The sequence below is a fragment of the Lingula anatina genome, chromosome 4, assembly GCF_051362555.1.
Source record: "Lingula anatina isolate TDL-2025a chromosome 4, LinAna3.0, whole genome shotgun sequence".
NCBI lineage: Eukaryota > Metazoa > Brachiopoda > Lingulata > Lingulida > Lingulidae > Lingula > Lingula anatina.
In genome coordinates this window covers 7421978-7442130 of record NC_141770.1, presented here as the reverse complement: position 1 = coordinate 7442130, position 20153 = coordinate 7421978, and the positions used below count along the sequence as shown (strand labels likewise).

Sequence of the window (20153 nt, the reverse complement as noted above, 5' to 3'; positions counted from 1 at the left end):
GCCATAAAAGAATAGCTTGGTGGTATTCCTGAAAAATTAAGTAAAATGGCCACTCCTTTAATTCCTGATCATATATTGTTGCTGTCAGGTTGTTCAAAAGGCTCAAAGATTTATTATAAAACTTTAAGTAAATTAGGTGTTCTTGAGATGTCAAAAGGTATGAATAAATGGAAGGAGTTGTTAAATTTGGAGGAAAATGAATGCCTGAAGATTTTTGAACTTCCTTTTACAATAACAAAAGACTCAAAGCTTCACTGGTTCCAATTTCGAATTAATCATAATATTCTTACCACAAATTCACTGCTTTTCAAATATAAAATGGTCGACAACAGTATATGTTCTCTTTGCAAAGGAGCTGAAGAAACAACAGAGCATTTATTCTGGAATTGTGCGGTTACCCAAAAATTATTGACCGACTTGGTAGAATATATATTATGTAATACTCAAGTTACTCTACCTGTCTCAAAAAGGAATTGCTTAGTCGGCTCTACGAGCCTCTCTTCAATTATTGATCTCATTATGTTGCAATTTAAATTTTATATCTATATAAGAAGATGTTCACAGGGTAAACCAACAGCCCGGGAGCCACCGGCTCATATGACGGTTATTTTGGAGAATATTAGATTTGGCCTCGTTTTCAAAACTTGGAAGTGGCGGCCGTCCTAAATATGGCGGGAGAAGCAGGCATAGAGACAGGTAAGATGAACAGACGTTTATACGCTGATATGTTGATAATTTTACTAATGCACTTGACAGAACGATAAAGTATGTTCTTAAGCTATATTTTATATACCATAGTAGTGTTTAGGTATCGGTTTCACTGAATCTTCTATCAAGTTACTGTCGTGTTCCAAAATGGCGGCACACAGAACCCAAATGTAAACACGTTCTTTTGAATTGTGCCAAATGCAGATAACAATGATTTTTATGTACAGACACAGATGTGTCTGTACATATAGCCATCATCTGCGTCTGTCGTCGCCGTCGCCGTCGTCGCCGTCGTCGCCGTCGCCGTCGCCGTGCACTTTTACCGATAACACGATAAGTGGAAAACCATTTTACCTTTTGACTTGAAACTTGCAGAACTGATGACTATTCATAATACGCAGGTCAAGTTCGAAAATCAGCATGATCGGGTCACGTTTAGGGAATTTATGCTGTTTTTTCACTTTTTTCAGCATATATGCAGCACCGATAACACGATAAGTGGAAAACCATTTTACTTTTTGACTTGAAACTTACAGAACTGATGAATATTCATAATACGCAGGTCAAGTTCGAAAATCAGCATGATCGGGTCACTTTTAGGGAATTTATGCTGTTTTTTCACTTTTTTCAGCATGTATGCAGCACCGATAACACGATAAGTGGAAAACCATTTTACCTTTTGACTTGAAACTTACAGAACTGATGAATATTCATAAAACGCAGGTCAAGTTCGAAAATCAGCATGATCGGGTCACTTTTAGGGAATTTATGCTGTTTTTTCACTTTTTTCAGCATATATGCAGCACCGATAACACGATAAGTGGAACACCATTTTACCTTTTGACTTGAAACTTACAGAACTGATGAATATTCATAATACACAGGTCAAGTTCGAAAATCAGCATGATCGGGTCACTTTTAGGTAATTTATGCTGTTTTTTCACTATTTTCAATATAAATGCAACACTGATAACACAATATAAGAAAAACGGATTGGCCAATTGTAATTATACTCACAGGAGTGGTCAATCTTACTAAAACGCAGGTTGAGTTCGAAAATAAGCATAATCGGGCCATTACTTAAGAAGTTATACTGTTTTTTCACATTTCCTCAGATTCAATTATTAGGCATGTTAACAGTCTCATTATTTAACTAATAAGATGCCTAAAAGTGTTTGTTTGATATTTCCTGCATCTTTACAACATTGTTAGTTGATTATGTAAAAAACATGGTAAACTTGTTATCATGTATTGTGTAATAAAGTGTCAAAAATGGAAATAAACTCATATCATTGCAGTTTGTCATATTCAATCATCCACTATGTTCAGAATCTCAGAATGGAGGAAATTGGACATTTAACACTTCTATTGATACTTTTCCCATCTCATCAATTTTCTTAGTTGGACATATAAAAATGGCAGTAAAATGTTTATTTTGTTTTATGTTAAAAAAGTGTTAAAAATGGAAATAAACCCATTTCAGAACAGTGCTGTCTTGTTTACATTTTGGCATTATCAAGGCGTGACTTTGAAGTTCCATGGGCCTGAAGACCTTTGCTAGTCACATTTTCTGAATATCTGTGATACAAATATTTTATAATTAAAAATTGATGGTCATTAAGCTGTTAAACATTATGTAATATTGCATCAAAATTTGAAGAAACTCCCATTTTGGGCACTGCTTCCATGATGACCATTTAAGGAAAATCATGTCACTTACTGTTTTCAAACTTACAGGAAAGAAACATGGGACTAAAATACAGCTTCAGTAGGCAATGCAGTCTGTTTGGTTTTTTTTTTTTTTTTTTTTTTTTTTTTTTTGCAGTTAAACAGTTTTTTGTGAAAATTTAATTTTTTACATATTGGCATTTTCAAGGTGTGACTTTAAAGTTCCATGATCTTGAAGACTTTTGCTTGTCACATTTTCTGAATGTCCATGTTACTAATATTTTATTAATAACATTTGATTGTCATTATGCTGTTAAACATAATGTAATGTTGCATCAAAATTTGAAGAAACCCCTATTTTGGGCACTGCTCCTATGATGACCATTTAAGGGAAATCATGTCACTTACTGTTCTCAAACTTACAGGAAAGAAACATGGGTCTAACATACAGCTTCAATAGGCAACGCAGTCTGTTTGGTAAATTTTTCTGGCAATTTAACAGTTTTTTGTGAAAATTTAATTTTTCACTTATTTGCATCTTTATTTTCTGTTCTTTGTCTGTACATTTGACAGCTTTGCTGCCTTGTTCTTTATCTGTTCAGTTTTTTTAATAGTTTGACATATGTTTTTGAACAGGTAAAAAATTTAGGTAGGAACCTAACCTGTAACTTATCGATTTTCTACATTTCCGACAGGTAGTATATTTTGCAATGTTCCGAGTAACTACATGGGCAGTCTTGTGTTACATCTTGAATGAATGTCGAAGTTTAATATTGAATTTTTGCATTTTCATGCAATTTTTTGGTGTTTTGAAGTTAACTAGATTAAATACTTCATGAAATCACAGTGTGTGTGGTTGGGGCGATCACAGTAGAGTGAATGTGGGGGCAGTCTTGCCTCATGTCTTGTATGAATGTCACAATAAAATATTGAGAATTTGCCTTCTTATGCTTTTTTTTTGTGCTTTGATGTTTATTAACAGAAATGGCCCGCGAAATGACATGTAGTATACTTGATTCTGTATAGATAGATATATTATGAGAGGGGGATAGGTCACTTTTGAGGATGTAAAAGCCATTTTTTAGATATTCTGCATTATCCTTTTCATGCTATTTATTTGCATTTTGATTTAAGTAAGATGAAAAAAAAAACAAAAAAAGTAATATTTTGAAATTTCCATGAAAAAGGATTGAAACTTGTATAAACTGATAGAAAATATTTATCAGTTATTTATTATTATCATGTACAAGAATGCCCAATAAATAATAGGTTCAATATTTTATCTACCTTTTTATACTTTCAGTGACCTAAAGTGTTGACAGTTCAAAGGCTTGTATTATAACAATTAAGATGTCAGTGTTCCACAGCTGAATATACATGTACATTGCCAAGTAGTAAGTAGCTTTTCATATCAATTTATTGGTATATATCACTTGAACATATTTTTTATTTTATCATAAATTGAATAATATATCATGCCCAAGAGAAAGCTTAGCTAGGACATTTACCCATGTGTTTTCCTTGTGGTCCCTGTCCAAGGTGTGGGAAAGTCGATTTATTTATGTTGGATGTTGATGTCAGTGAAAAGCAATGTTATCTGCCCTGCATGTGTGTGCATGGGGTGAGTGTGGGGCCACACATGCTTGTAAATTATAGTTGTGAAAGATACAAAATTGAAAACCAACCACAAGCATCTTTTCAAAAATATGAATAACAAATTTTGACTTTTAACATGTTTGCTTCTTTGGCAGGGTACAAATGTACAATATCAATATGGGGGAAAACTTGTTAGTCAAAATAAGTTTTATTACATTTTTACCCCCATTTGTTGACCATTTGCATACGTACATACATACTGTGCATCATAAAATGCCAAGTGCTATAACATTGTGTATATGTTTTCAAATTGTGATAGCCATATCATAGGCAATTTTTTGTTAGAAGGAACAGTTTAGTTTTGTTTAAAATCTCCCACACACACAACACATGGGTTATAAGTATGTGAGGGGAAAATGTTTCATGAAAAAAAGAACATTATATTAACAAAACTCCTTTGTTTTATAGTGTATTATAGTTGTGAACACTGTAGTTTGTAGACTTCAATATTGATACACTTTTAGAGTACTATTTTAGATAAATTGATTGATACCAGCTTCCCTATTATCAAGATTGTGGTTTATTATTTATGCTGATTTTAGTGTGTGTTGTTGTTGTTGTTGTTGTTGTGTGTGTGTAAAGATATATGCAGGTAAAAATGTTTTTGAATGTTACCTTTTCAAACTTTTTAATGTTTTAATCTAATATTTTTCTAGGCTTGAAGAACATGAAAGGGACCAGGATTAATCATTTTGCCATTCCTGGCAATTATGACAGAAGCTCAGAAGTTAATTAATCCTTTTAAAACTGAAAACATGCTTTTAAAACTTGGTTACAGTTATTTCTAATGAATAAAATACATTAACAGTTTCATGTAATATAATTAAATGTGCAAGTTTTTAAATGAAGTTTGGCTGTGAAATCACCACTATGACACTTACAAAATAAATTCAAATGAAAATATAGACTGGTACAGGACTAACTGGTATCAGTGAAATAAATTGCTGATTCCAGGTAAATTTATGAAATTATATATATTGTTTATATTGATCCTGTTTTTAAAAGGAGTAGTGTGTCCTGTGGCTATAACTCTATGTTATGATCAAGAAGTGTAAAATATAATTGCCATATCAATGTGTTGCAAAAGTAAAAAATAATTTTTGCCACAAATATACATGTATATTTGCATCAGCTTTAATTCCTGTTGGCTGTCACAATATTGATATTTTTGTTGATGATATTATGTTTTAAATATTATATAGTTGTTCATATGTAAAAAAAAAAAAAAATTCAGTTGATAAAAGTCTTGTTTGTTTTGTTTTTATTAGTCTTTCAATAAAAAGAAACTGGCAGCGGGTGGCCTCGTGTAATAGATAAATGCTTATTTGCCAAAAGAAATGAAATGTTCATTTCCTCCATTCTTCCTGTGCAAGCTTCTCTTCTCTATATAGAAAATATTGTGCGGGTGGGGAATTCAAAACGAGGTTAGAATATAACAAGAATGTACTAAGTCAAAACGAGGCTGGCTTACGGTTGTTGCAAGTACGATTTTTTTACATACACGGGTGTGAATTGATTTGTGCCATTCCTGGATAACGGTAAAGTTCCTTACATGCTTACATTGGCAGAAAGCTGAATAAATTTGCCACAACTTACTGATAATTCGAAGTTGGAACCTGTTCTCTAAGAATGCAAGCATTAGAGGTAAAGTTGAACTCCAGTTACAGCTTTGGTAAAACTTCGATTTCAAATTCACTTTTGAACACAAAATATGGTTTAGATCAACTCGAGGAACATCTCACATCATTTGAAATTTATTTCTAAAGATGACAGTATACTATGGAATCCCAGGAGGGCCAAGCGAAAAAAAAAATTAAAAAAAAAAAAAAAAAAAAACGAAAAGCGAAATTGAAAAAAAAAAAAAAAAAAAAAAACGAAAAAAAAAACGAAAAGCGAAATTTGCTAGATCGCGTGTAATCTCGCGAGATCGCGCGTAATCCCGCGTGGTCGCGCGAAATCCCGAGAGATCAATCTGTTTCATTTTCAAAATGAAATTGAAAAAAAAAACACGAAATCTCGCGAGAAAGTGCGAGAAAAAAAAGCATGGCGAATGAGGCAGGGAGTGGTTGTTCAAAATGCCGACATTGCACCGAACATGAGGAAGATGTCATTTTTAAAGGGAAAACGAAACCAAATGTCAACAAAGGACCGGCCCCAGTGCGCGGGATGCAAATACGTAAGTTGTTGACTATCTTTAATTGGAGTAATCAATGGTCTGGTGCAATGTAGTCACGAACATGTAGGCCTACAGTAGTGTGTGGCGCGTAATTAAAATCAAATCACTGGGCTCACTGTAAAGAAGGGACATTTCGTAAATTCCGAAGGTTCATTGGTTCGAAAATTTGTAACATTTTCATTGTTTTTTTAATCAACGGTTCATTGGTCCGAAGGTTCTATAGTGAACATTTGGACCATTGAACCTTCGGACTATCGCTACGCCCCCGATCATTTTGCCCATTTAATTCTGTTATTTTTTATTAATGACATGCGTATGTTTTCTTCATTTCAGCACTTGATGATCAGCAACCATCGTGTAGCTGGGGAAATATTTCTTTTAAAAGAAAACAGAAATTTACATTCAGGGATGGGAAGAAGAAACGCACAGAGGTACGTATGTATATGTTTTGTACAATGTTTTTTAAAGCAATTGTTTCTAATCCCCAACATAAAAATTATTTACTGAATCTGTCAAAGATTTATCAAGTATCATCAACTTAGCGCTGGCAGCACTCCTGGTTTTGGTCCTGACCCTTCTCTATGGTTCTTTTGTTCTGGTGACTGATATAATTAAGTTACAGTTACAGCTTCTCCTCTCACAAGGGCCTGGGTCCGCCCCTGACTATCACACCATACCTTCATTCCAACTGAAAAATGCTCCTGTTGGTGCTACTACAATACCATGCACATTTAAATATATCTGATTGTATTAAATTTTCATTTTAGACCATCACTGTGACAAAGCTAAAAAAAGTAACCTCCAAGTCTGGTAAAATTAAATTTGACATCGTTAGAGATGAAGATGGGATACCTAATAGAGAGGTAATACCTTATTGATTGTTGAGCAGTCAGTTCAGCAATAAAGGGTATAAGTTCAACCGTTTGGGACATCAGCTTAACATAATGAGATAATTATTAATTGTATTGATAACATTAAAGCCCAACATAAATAGAATGTTAATTAATTAATTAATTAATTAATTAATTAATTAATTAATTAGGGCATTTGCCTAAAGTGGTCTCCTACCTAATAAAATGTATATTACAACTTTGTTTCATTGCTGTAAGCATCAATTTCATTTTTGATTTTACAATAAAGAATTGTTATCTTTCAGATCCCACTGAATGGTCCCTACAGCCATTCTGTAATACTAGACTCTTGCTGCCAGTATTTCGAAGGAAAAGACACCAAATCCTTGATGGAAACTGGGAAGAGGCCCTTCATTATGGGAAACAAAAATGGCCCGAAGTTAAATGAGGAAAACCTGGGCAATGTGAAGAAGATTTTTTTTGTTTGTAATGATGTGAGTTATCTTTTTTATATCAGTTAGTATAACAATGTTGTTAACAATGATATTTGTTTTTGTATATGTGGACTTAAAAAGAAAGAATGAATTTTATTATTTGAAGTTACTATCAATAAAGAGTCATTATTGTGCTGTTTAATGAGCCAGTTTATTGGTACAATGTTGTTTTTCTTTTTAAGGCTGATAATTCAAGTACCAGCTCAAAGATGTCTTGTGTAAGTAACGCTTGTATGTATATTTTTATTGACTACATTCTTTTAATAATTAAGAACTGACCACCCCAACAGTCATATGATATTACCAGGGAACATCAATTACTACACAAAAATATGTCACTGGAGAACACTGTCTGTCTAATCTCAAGTTATTGACAATGCCAAGTTAATTTAGCTTGTTCTACAGGAACCCAGATATGACAGTTAAGGTTAGTGTCAACAAGCGTCTTATGGTAAAGTTGTTGACATTCCCTGGTGATATATAACTGTTTGGGTGGCCTGAAGGAATTGACAGATAACACAATGTTATGTGTTTGTACATGTAGCTAATATTTTTTTGAAATAATTTGAAAGGTTTTAACAGATTTTCAAAATATGACAACTTTTTAAACTGCATGCATATTCTTTTTAGAGCTACATTGGAGAACTGTGGTAATGTATTCTGAAGTAAATTGTTTTTTTATTTCACTGGCTTTTGATGTAATTTGCACCTGTAATGAAAGTTTTGCTGAGCCGACTAGACGGTACCACAGTATCCTGTTAATTCAGGATTCGGGACACAGTGGGCCTTCTGTCTCTCTCCCACAGCACTGTAGATCGTTTTTTATGTGCCCCTGGAGCCTTGCGACTCCACTGCCGCCTGTTACAGACAGCTTCGGGGAGCCTATCCCCTTCGCTATCTGACGATCTAAATTTTTTGACAAGCAGTCCTGATTGCGGCTTGAAACTTAGGGTCTGTTCCCACAACTTTAGATCGATCTATCACCGCGGGGAGTCTCACCAGACTACCGTCAGATAATCCCCCTTAAGTGTCCGTCCCCACCCACTACAAGCCGTAAGGGTCAATTAACTTTCGTGTCCGCCCGGCTGACAGCTATTCAGCGTGAACCCCCAGGGAGTTAGGTCGATCCAAAGTAGGTCGATCTAATCTATGGAAATGGGGTGTTACAGACCTTCCATTCACTCCATACCAGGAGTAAGATACCTTTTAAATAAATAATAAAATATCTGGTGTTACTTGCATTTATCCATCTGCGGGCCTAAATTGACAAGAAGCCCTAATACTCCTAGAAACTAACCAGACCTTCCACTCAGAACTTAGAGCAGGGTAACCTTTTAAACAAATAAAATACTGGGTTTCCATCCTCACCTCGAGGTAAAATGCACTGACCTGTTTCCATTCACTACGCCATATGAATCTATTTTCTTCATTAGCCCTCAAGATCCTTAATTAACCATCAATTAGTCCCATAATTAAAAAGTCCTAAAGTACACTTGCCGCGTGTTTGTCTGTCTGTGTGTCTATATTTAGTTTCTGTCTGGCTACGCACGTGTCTTGTCCCGACCGGTTTTGTCTGATTTATTTCGACGCCTTTTTCTATATCTCTGACGCATCACTACCTTTGATATTACCTGTGCATTCAAATGTGCCCTTTGTTGCATAATTTACTGCCACGAATTCGTTTTTACCTAAAATCACCATATTCCGACGTTATCTCCGTCCATAAACTCGTTACCTCCTATCTTTCTCTCGATCGGAGCAAATTTCAAACACCTGAATTTCGTTATCTTGCCCTCTGCCTTTGTCAGCACTTGCTTGACTTCACCGGCAATTGTAATTGATAATTTGTTCACTCTTAAAGTTACCTTTCGTTATTTACATAATATAGCTATTACCAAAACAATTAACGTAAACGAATACCACACGCAAAGGACCCTATTCTACAACGCAGGAATCTTCCTTATCGCTCAATATCCATACGATCGACAAAGCAACAAGAACCCGAACACATGCTATCTTACAACAACATTAACAAGAAAACACGACACATTACACCTACAAGTACAACCAGGCCCGTAGCCAGGGGGGGTTCGGGGGGGGGGGGGGGGTTCGAAAGAACCGCCCCTTTTGCTGGGAAAAGGTCCACTCTGGGTAAAATTTGATCTAGGTACATGAAGTTTTTATGGGAAAAGGTCCACTTTTTCAGAAAAAGAACCCCCCTTTTGAAATTGCTGGTTACAGGCCTGACAACGCAAAACTCGTCGTACTAACTTACGCAGATCGACGATCTCCTTTCTATACCCAAAATGTATAAACTCGCTTGTACCTACCACGCATTAATTAATTGTGCGAAGTTTCTTATCAACAAATACATTTTCCGTGCTCTAACGATCTCTAGTTTCTTTTGAAAAAGTAAGTAACCTACCAATATACTTAACACGTACTTCTATTACGCAACCCGACATCGAAAATGTGAGATTCCCGTATAAAATCGACTATATAAACTACAGAAAAGCCTTGATACTTAACCTCAAAATTTACACAGTATTTAGCAATTTACTAAATACCAGTTCTGACAATATAAATAACATTAATACTTACCTCAACCGGTCCGGTGATACTGCCGGCCGGCCGATCTTCGTCGTGCGAAGTTTTACTTTTTCTCCTACACCTACCTTTCCTCCTGGCCATTTTGTGTGTAAATCGAATCTTCTTTGAGCGCATTTTAACGTAAACTGGCGAGGGTCGCCAAATATGTAATGAACCTTTTTACACATGCCTACGATGAATGTCTTAAACTTAATTTTGTACGCTTAATTCAAGCGTTGGCTCGAAATAGGACATTACGTTTTAGACTAACTTAGTGGATAACCCCAGCCGAAGATTCCTAGGTTCGCGTCAGATTTACGTAAGGTCGCGCAAAGAAAACCCAAGTCCACATAATGACCAGTGAAATGATTTATTCGGTAACTACATGATATTCTAAGTGAAGTCCCAAACTCCTAACTCGTCAGCTCCGTCCTCCGTCGCTTCCAACCTCCTCCTTCGTTGCTTCCTTCTACATGACTCGCGTATCTCTCCCCCGTATCTCTCTTCCGATATTGCTTATATCTTTATTCTTATCTACATGTATGATTCATGACGCAAACTTTAACTACTTTTAATTGCATAATTAATTTCTTTACCTCGGCGTCATACACAGAGACCGCCGCATTACTTCACATTACGTCATATGACTTCGTATGATCTTTATGTGGGACCCGACAATATACATGTACGAGTTGCTTTAATTTTCCTAGCTAATGACATTATTCTGATACTAAAGCAGATTATTTGCACAAGATACTGTAATAATACCTATATAATACGATGCAAAATAAAAACCTCATAAAGGGTTGGTGCTTTGATCTGATATCAGTTTTGTGTTTTCTTTCATTCATTTTTCTTATAAGGCTTTGCATGTACATTTATAAGAAATGTAGCTTCCTCTTACAGAGTAATCACACTTGTGCATTTTAGAGCTTGAAGTGGGTAATATAAATAATGTTTTAATTTTTTTTCTGGTCATGGGTATCTAGTGGAGATTTCTAATTGTAACTTTTAATCACTTATCTTAATATCTGGTGAAATACTTTAATTTAAGAAGTTATTCAATTTTGGTGCTGTAAAGTTATTCCAATGAATAAATTGTATCCATAAGTAAGTTTCTTTGAAAGCGATATTAGAGTATTTTATTGTCATATGGTTTTAGAGGTTTCTATTGAATTGTTCACTACCAATAAATATAACTTGTAGTGTATTTAGATAAAACTTACACAAGTTGGAGGATGAATCTAGTATGAGATTCTTTCTCATCTATACTCTTAAGGTCCCTGATGAGGATGTAAGCAGTGACAGCTCACTTCCACCACTAAATCCAAGTAAAAGAACTGGTAAAGGAAGTCAAGTAAGTTATTCCTTCTTAAGTAGATTGATAGATACTGTCACATTGTTTTAATGTTTAATTTTTTGTAAGGGTGCATGATTAAACATGTAGTTCAAAGGTTCTTCAAACCAAAAATGGGACTAGTCTGAAAACATGTCGGTCTTAAATGTGTTGTACAGTTTCAAACTTATGTACCTTCGGACTATTGAACTCTCAGATTACACAGCACAAAAAGTCAATTTTCAGCTCTTTTACTCTTCAGGAAATGGGTCTGAATATTCTCTTTACAAGCCTTTTCAACGGTGTAAAGCTCTACCGGAAAGGTCAGGGTCTACGGGTTTACTACCCTTTTATGCCTAAGCTTAAAATTGTAGTTGCACTATTACTACGTCTTTCCGATCAAGTATAGGCATCTAAAAACAACCTCTTTACAACTCCTTTCCGATCAAATATAGGCGATTTTTGACACGTCTTTATAACCCTTTTCCGATGAAGTAAATGCGATATGAGGTACGTCATTATAACCCTTTTCCGATCAAATAAAGGCGATTTTAGGTAAGTCTTTACTACCCTTATCTAATCAAATATGTACGATTATAGTTATTTTAATTACTTATAGCACTGATAATGTTTCAAATTCATGTAGCATTTCATTTAATGAGAGGAAGGCTTGTGAATTTTCAATTATAGTAATTTATTGCAAAAAACAACAATAACCATTACAATGCAGTGGGAATTATGTTTATAAAGCGCATTACAGCTACTATATTTCACAGGTGGAAAATGATCTTACACTAATGTATTATTTTGTACACTCATTATACGCACACCCTAAACAATAGCGAATACCATTAAAAAATTTACCTAGTAAAATAATTACGCAAATAAATACGAACCACATTTAAATACGACTTTCCAGAACAAAATCTAAGCAAAAGTACAATTATAGGAACGTCACAGATTCACAAGTAGTCAGGCTTTTCCATTATTTATCTGACATCTGGTAAACATATGATGAAAACGAAAACGACTACTACTTATCCATCGACTTAATGTATTTGCAGAGAGTGGCCGCTCGTTAAATAACATGCCAATTATGTGTGCCCTAATTGCCCGACCCCGTTTTAAAAATTACACTCATTAGGTATTTTTGTTCACATTGAGTATGGCGATGAAGCCTAGCTTCCAAGAAAAGATGAAATATTGTCACCAAAACCCCTACAAAATGCGTAGGCTAAAGAAATAAAATAACATTAAAAATATGGGAAAATTAAAAACAAGAGAAACGCAACACATTATGTACCTGAAATATCCGACTAACTTAAAGTATTTAATCAAAATCAAATAAATGCTGCTCAAATTCTAAGAGAAAAAATGTACTTTCAGAATAAATCTGTAGAAAATACAGCTATTTATTTATTGAGGTGTGTGAAACGTTCATCTTATTTAGCGTGATTCGTGAGGCACCCCATTCACGCGACTTGTGAATGCAATTGTTTATTCTCCGCCCTTCGTGAAACGAAGACATTATACCCGGTGATACGTGATTTTCAGGATATTTTTAAAATGCCTACTATCAGTGAAATAATAATACACTGTAATTTGTGTATTGATGATTTAGCTTCCCGCGTACTGTAGTCATTCCCCTCCCCTTTCAAGACTGGGCCTGAATTAAAACATATCAGTTTACTTGGGATCACAGCAAAATAATATACAAATATATGTTCAAATATAAGAAGTACTGATCTCATTGTAATAACAATATATATAAAAACAGTAAGTAAAAATCAATCACCGTAAAGGAGATATATAAACATTTTTCATGTTGAATACTGTGATATTATCTAATCTACAACTGTGGACTCTAATCGTCCTTGCGTGTAAATTATTTTCCACACATCAAATCGCCCTTGCGAGTAAATTGATTTTCCACACATCAATTTGAGCACTTCTTTAGCCTGGCAGACCCCCGCGTCAGATATTTCTGCCGTTGCCCCTTTCAACGTCTTCCCCTTGTTCAGTGCTGCTATCGCCCTTTCCTTTTTTCCAGTGCGGTGTCCTTCTTAACGGTTTCTGTAAAGATATAACGAAATGATATCAAAATATAATGTGTAATAACGTATTAAACATAACTGGGTAAAGGGAACAGCATGTCTGACTAAAAAAAATTCAGAGAAAGTATCAGGATTGAGAATTACAAGAATGCATGTAGCCTACCACTACAACAGACATGGAGAATGTAATAAAATCAAAGACTTGGTAATTTATCAACACACATTGATAATCAATTATTAAAAATGAAAATAAATGAATATTATGAAAATAACAAAAGGAATAAAACCACTTACTGTCTTCATCCTCTCGTTTTTCCTGTACATTAACTTTGCACTCTGTGGCTATCTTCACACCACACCACATCCTCCCCTTTGTAGTTGCGATTTAATATTCGTTGTTTAGGGGCGGTCGGCTCACGTTTTAGTTAAACTAACTCTTATCAAAATAACACGATCCAGGACTGGGCCCCTGGGGACGTGTGTTTTGACAGCGCCCCTGGTTAAAAGCTTTGAGATTGCTTTTGGGACGTTAGAGTTAAGATTGAAGTAAAAAAGTCCCTTAGATGCGTTATCACGTGTTTGTGAAGAGATGACAACGGTGATAGAACGTGTCCGTCTTATAATTCTGATTCGAATTATGTTAGATAACTATTTATTGCCGTATTCAATATTATCGACTGTTGTTTCTCTTCAGTATGATGTGAGAGAGGTGTCTCGCCTCTGTATGTGTTTGACCTGAAGGGCCGACTATACGAGATACACACAGTGCGGCTGGGGAAACGAAAAAAAGGGAGGTTGGACTTGTTGCAGAAAGCGCTTTTCGGTCAACAAGTGACCTTCATCAGCTGCAGAGTCCTGAAAAAAAGAGGGGGGACTGTGTTTAAACAAAGAAGTGAGAAACCAAAACACTTGGTTTAAGCCTTCATCACCGCGGTTGGAGAGAGGTTACATAAAAGGTTAAATAGCTTATTGGCCACCATGCTGCTTGTTATACTGACCTCAGCTCATGAGTCATCTCTCGACCATCGTGTTTCAATGGTACTTCATGTGAAAACTGTGTTAATTACTGGTATCAATCCCCATACAAATACAACCGAATCCGGCTGTCATCTAAAGCAGGCCTGTCCTTCTCTGTCAAAGCCCAGAACTTATAAACAAAATAGCCGTTTTTGACTTGCGGCAATTTACTTATTTTCATTTGAAAAATGAATTTCTATGAAGAAATCAGTATATTGCGATATGATACATTTTCATTAGCAGAAACTGTGTAAAAGTGACACACGATGCACGTTTAATGTGCAGTGATTCTTCACTTACGTGGTTTAACCACCCCCTTCTCTTCGTCACCCACTATGAGCAAGATATCATCACCAATAGAAAAGTACTCCTGTTAAATACGTATTACGGCACATCATACTGATAATGTTTGCTATATATCAACATTTTTATCGCTGCTTAACCTTGCAAAATAACAATGGTCTTATAGTTATTCGGTTTTTCAAGCAAGGTTTTTTATGACAGCTAGTTAAGAACTAATGGTTGACTAATGGTTCTAGACATGGTCTATCGAGCGAAATCTTATCGTGGGATGTACTACGATCAGTTGTGGGGCAATACTTATTCATCAAATAAAAAAAAAATGTCTAATGCATCTCCAGTCAACATTGGTATTAAAGTATTTTTGTTTTCGTCTTTTAGCTGGATGAAATATTGAAGGTGGCCGTGACGTACATTGTTGTTAGTCGGGCTTTGTTGAAATTTCCCCGGCCACCAGCGCATAGAGTGACACATCTTTATCCTTTTTTGTTTGTTCTCCGCTCAGTGTTGATTAAATATTAGAACGTTTAACGGTCACCCGCTGGTTCTTCCAACTCCCTTATTAATTAAAGATTGGTTGCACCACTGCACACGCTGATTCAATGCATAAGCACTACGTCCATCAGTGTAATAAACTTAAGATCTATTTAAACTGCCGCAGTCTAAATCGCGATCGTCTAAGGAATCTTTATTAATACATCTTATTAATGGAAAAAATTAAAAATTAAAAATACACTGACTGTGTATCATGATTTCAGTGAAATGATTTTTACTCCGGAGACACCTTAAAACGTATCCTATAAAATCCAGATTGTAAGCGCAAGTGTGATTAACAATTTCTATAGTACAAGCGACAAGTTAAATGCTAGTCAGTTATGTTGCTGCAACCAGAGTTGCATTATTCAAGGCCGCGGCCAAACTTTTAATAATCAAACAGCATAGCCTTTGACCAAGTCTTATTCATTATAATTCATTGCAATTTTATGGAAATAATGATCATGCTTTAAATAGACTTTGATATCACTTCCAAGCAATCTATATTAATTTAAAATGGTTTTTGAGACGACTGTGAATTGGACTGGATTTGATAGATCAAATACAACTTTTAGGGATAAATCAGCAAAGAGAAATGAAATGATGAATAACAAAATATGATAAGCCCTCGGGGGAAGCTTCCTCAGGAGAGATGTACTTATGATCGGGATGATCACGCCTTTCGACAGTATATACATGTAGCGCACCTAAGATAATAAAATGAAATTTTGAAAGGAATTAACAATATAAATCTTTCAGTTCCATTGAAATCTCATGTTCTTAAATGTCAGTCACAATCCAATAACGACCGTCACATAATACCAAGGCAGGACCCCTGCGGAAAAACGTTGTTCAGTTGCGAAGAAAGACAAACGAGATTACGCCTGTTGAAAGGCCGTGTAAAAGAGAAAGGGGTACTCCTGCGCGGAAAAACGTCATTCAGTCGCGCGTTGTAAAGGCCAGCTTGCACTGTTCCGACGTCATTCCGCGGAGGCTGAAAAATCGGAAAGATTTGTTTTTGTGCTGTGTTAATTAACCTTTGTACCAGTGCAAAAAAAATTCTAATTGGTGAACCTTTCGGCCACCTACATGTAGTAACTTCCCTTTCTAGCAGCATACTAGCTCATTAAATTATGCTCTTCTGGAATGAACATTCACCTTTCTGTTTCTTTAATTAATTTCTTCTTTTATTCATTTTCAGAAAGCATTTCAAATGAAATTCATGTCTGGTGCTGTCCCTTCAGATACTTCACATACAACTGAAAGCTGTCAAGTAAGTTCTGACTCTACATTTTAGTGTTTATGTTGTATTTAAGTTCATGAAATAGAAAGCTTATTTAAAAGTCATTTTCAAATTGGTTTTATCATACATAGGGACTGGAGCAGAGAGATGATGATCATCATAGCAGTCTTTTAAACTTACCAGAATCTTCGATACATGGGCAGGAGAGATGTGCTGTGAGTTTTTTTTAATAAAGAGGCTATAAAGAGAACATAGGCATTGGTAGATGGGTCATTAAAAGTATAACCTGTACCAGTCATTTAATTGTATAATTTTATGTTTAATAATTTGCTTTTCTTAGCTTTTAACTACAGATCATCAGCAACATATAAAAACCTATTTTCTGGGTTTATTTTAGGATAAGGCTGCAAAACCAAATGAAAATTGCAGAGTCCAGTTTCCAGATGACCTTTTAGGTAAGGATTGTGTGAAAATCAAAGTATGCTTCAACACTCATTAATAATAAGGATACTGATTATTATAACATTTATAAAGCTCAAAATGAATTTCCCTGAAATTCGCAGCATTTTTGCAGCTTTACCAAAGCATATTATTATATATTGTTTTATATATTGTTTTTATGTTTGAATCTCATTGTAACATACATATTTATTAAAATGTTATTTATGCCATTTTACTTCTGGTATTTGTGAGTGTGGATTTGGATAAGAAAAAAACAGCTGCTGAGAAAAAAGGTTACAAAGAATGTATTTTATTTGTTCACTAGCCTAGAAAAAGGCCAAGTGGAATCAAAATCTGCATAATGTCTGGTTATTTGGCAGCTCTGCTGCCATGTTATCTGTATGGTGTCTTGTTATTTGCCAGTTTTGCTGCATAGTTTTGTTTTCCATACAAACAAGCTTACTCCATATGGTGGTACAGTACCTGGAGGCAGTATTGCCTCTCTGACCCTCTAGTTATTAGTTAATTTTGTAGAATAAAAATTTGCTTTCACCTTTTTGTTTGTGAGATCGATAGCTTGGAAGTTTTAGTGGGCATTTTCTCACCTCTAAATATATATTTAAAAAAACCTTCATATAGCTATTATATCCTGAAAGTCTATGTAGTTTCTTCACTTACTCATATTTTCAGTTTTGTCTGCAGCTGTCATAGATGGTAAATGTATGTATGAAAAGCCAGTCCAAAACTCTGAGGTCATTGACCTATCTAAGCACCATCTTATTCAGCTTAAGGATGGTAAGATGTAATTTTTTGAAACTGCATGTTTTCTCAAATTAGAGGACTATATATATATATATATATATATATATATATATATATATATATATATACATATAAGCTAATTTACATTAAAACAATTACACAAGGCTATATTTTCATATTTTATGCAAGGGAATTTAAAAAAACAAGTTTAAAAGAAAATATAATATTGTGCAGAAATAGATATGCAACTCTTTTTATCTTTAATATGACTTAATTATATTTCTGTAGGTGATACTGATGTGGTTACATGTAATTATGTCACTGGTTCTGAAGAAGTTATATTAGCAACTTATCTGATACAGGTAGAGCCTTCTACTAAAGGTTAGTGAATCAGCTAATAATATTCTTACTTGTCAACTTGCAGGGTTGGATTTAGGCCGTCTTCTGGGTCTTCCAGAAGACAGTCAGATTTTCAGGTTTACATTGACGGGTATCTATTTTTCTCTGTCGAAAGACAGTCAAAAATGGAGGATAGATCAACAAAGATAATTTGGAAGACTGTCAGAAAATATCACTGGATCCGCCCCTGACTTGTGCCTGTGATATACCATTATTTAAACCTACTGAACTCAGTTCACACTACTGAACCGCTTTAGTCCCATCCTGTTCATAGGCATGCTTCTCTGTCACGTTGCTCTTTTAGTAAAAAACACCTAAAATTACCTTTAATAATATGCTAGCCCACAATAGCAGTAGCAGATAAAATCAGCTAATTTTTATAGATGAAACTTATTGAAATAACAAAATACATTACTTGATCCATTATTTCTGAACATTCAATCATTTTGATTAAAGATTTATTAGAAATACCTGCTATTTAGTGTGCAATGTACGTGACATGCAATCGTTATTTGTTGACATATGCATGTGATGTCCAAAGGTGTTTCATTTCCAGATTTCAAAATCCTGGGCCAGAGTAAAAATGTTGTCGTATGCGCAGAAAGAGCCCTTATATACTTTGTTACAACACCCCTTAACGATGAAAATGTTGTCACAGAATGGTATAAGAATATTAATGGAAAGACAACCACGTTGGGAAAATGTGGCCCTGTGGTAGAGGTAGATGAACAAGGAATCTACTGGGCCAAAGCTATGAAATTTGGAGCACAACCAAAAGAAGCTACATCAGAACCTATTGAAGTTAGAATGGTTAAAAGCAAAGGTTAGTGAAAATGGTGTTTTTTTGCAAAGTTTGTATGATGTTACTTGGAAAAGATTTAAGCATTATTATGAAATAATTCAATCCACAAGTAATCATTATATGCAAGAACAATAAATCTCCAACATTATTATCCTCAAAATATTTAAACTTGTTTTAAGTATGCTTTACTTTATTTTCATAGAGAAGGAAGAGGAAAAAACTATTACAAAATATCCAGGTATACTTACCCCACCCCCCCTCCCACTCAAAAAAAAAAAGTTAAATAATATTAATTAATTAATTAATTAATTAATTAATAAAAAGTTGCCTCTCTGATAGGGTTATATGTGTATACATACACAGAGGGTTTCTTCTAAACAAGTCGTTTTCTTTTATTTCATATTGCCTCCCACAAAAAACTTGAAATAAGTTTGAAATAAGTGCCTATTTGGATATAGGAAAATCATTTTAATTGACATGTTTATTTGGCCTCTTAGATGGATTGGCTGTGGTGTCAACTAAGGATTTTGAACTCCACAAAAGCAATCTTTTAGGATCTGGAAGCTTTGGAAATGTGTATTCTGGAAATTATTATGGACCCGTTGCCATCAAAGTTCTTCCTATCCAGAACAGGGAAAAAGACTCCATTGAAAATGAGATTCAAATATTAGGGTAATTAAATTGTTATTAGTGTAAATGTGTGTGTTTGGTTATTTTTAAAAAATGTCAACTTGTTAGTTAAAATGTTAAAGAGCACTATTAAGTCCTAGATTTACTTATTTCTAAACCAGAAACTGACACAATTACTGTGCTTTGTTTTTATTCTTTCTTTTTGACTGCCTAAATGTCAAAATATCAATTCATCTTCTTTTTTGGCAGGAAGCTACGCCATGAAAACATTGTACATATGGTTGCTGTTTCTTGGACAGAAGATACTGCTTTCCTGTTGATGGAACTGTGCAGAGGAGGTAGTATGGAGCAGTTAATTGGAAAAGGAGTAAGACTATATCATAGTTTTTTTATATTGACCATGAATAATGACTAGTGGTTGACTAAATATATACTTGTTCATTATGGGATTTTTATGAAGGATAGGGTGTTTACCCATCAGGATTAGCAAATT

The 20153-nt window shown here is 34.7% G+C and overlaps 1 protein-coding gene and 1 long non-coding RNA gene across 2 annotated transcripts; both read left to right on the top strand.

The window, feature by feature from the left end:
* Window positions 1-565: 565 nt before the first annotated feature.
* On the top strand, window positions 566-5289 carry LOC147762202 (uncharacterized). Its single transcript, XR_015333946.1, has 3 exons — window positions 566-696; window positions 3680-3770; window positions 4689-5289. It is a non-coding gene; the product is annotated as an uncharacterized LOC147762202 (long non-coding RNA).
* Window positions 5290-16586: 11297 nt separating this feature from the next.
* Window positions 16587-20075, top strand: LOC147762201 (uncharacterized). The gene is made up of 9 exons (XM_087010695.1): window positions 16587-16656; window positions 16758-16841; window positions 17024-17081; window positions 17758-17862; window positions 18118-18210; window positions 18785-19051; window positions 19233-19268; window positions 19528-19702; window positions 19910-20075. Exons 1-9 carry the CDS (start codon window positions 16597-16599, stop codon window positions 20073-20075), a joined length of 1044 nt encoding a protein of 347 aa, XP_086866821.1. The 5' UTR covers window positions 16587-16596.
* The last annotated feature ends 78 nt before the right edge of the window (window positions 20076-20153 follow it).

Bases quoted from the DNA above. Each gene is read 5' to 3' on its own strand.
- LOC147762201 (XM_087010695.1), top strand. From the start codon at position 16,597: ATGAAATTCATGTCTGGTGCTGTCCCTTCAGATACTTCACATACAACT. The intron at 16,657-16,757 runs GTAAGTTCTGAC...TATCATACATAG, and splicing joins ATACAACTGAAAGCTGTCAA to GGACTGGAGCAGAGAGATGA. The intron at 18,211-18,784 runs GTTAGTGAATCA...TTTCATTTCCAG, and splicing joins GGTAGAGCCTTCTACTAAAG to ATTTCAAAATCCTGGGCCAG.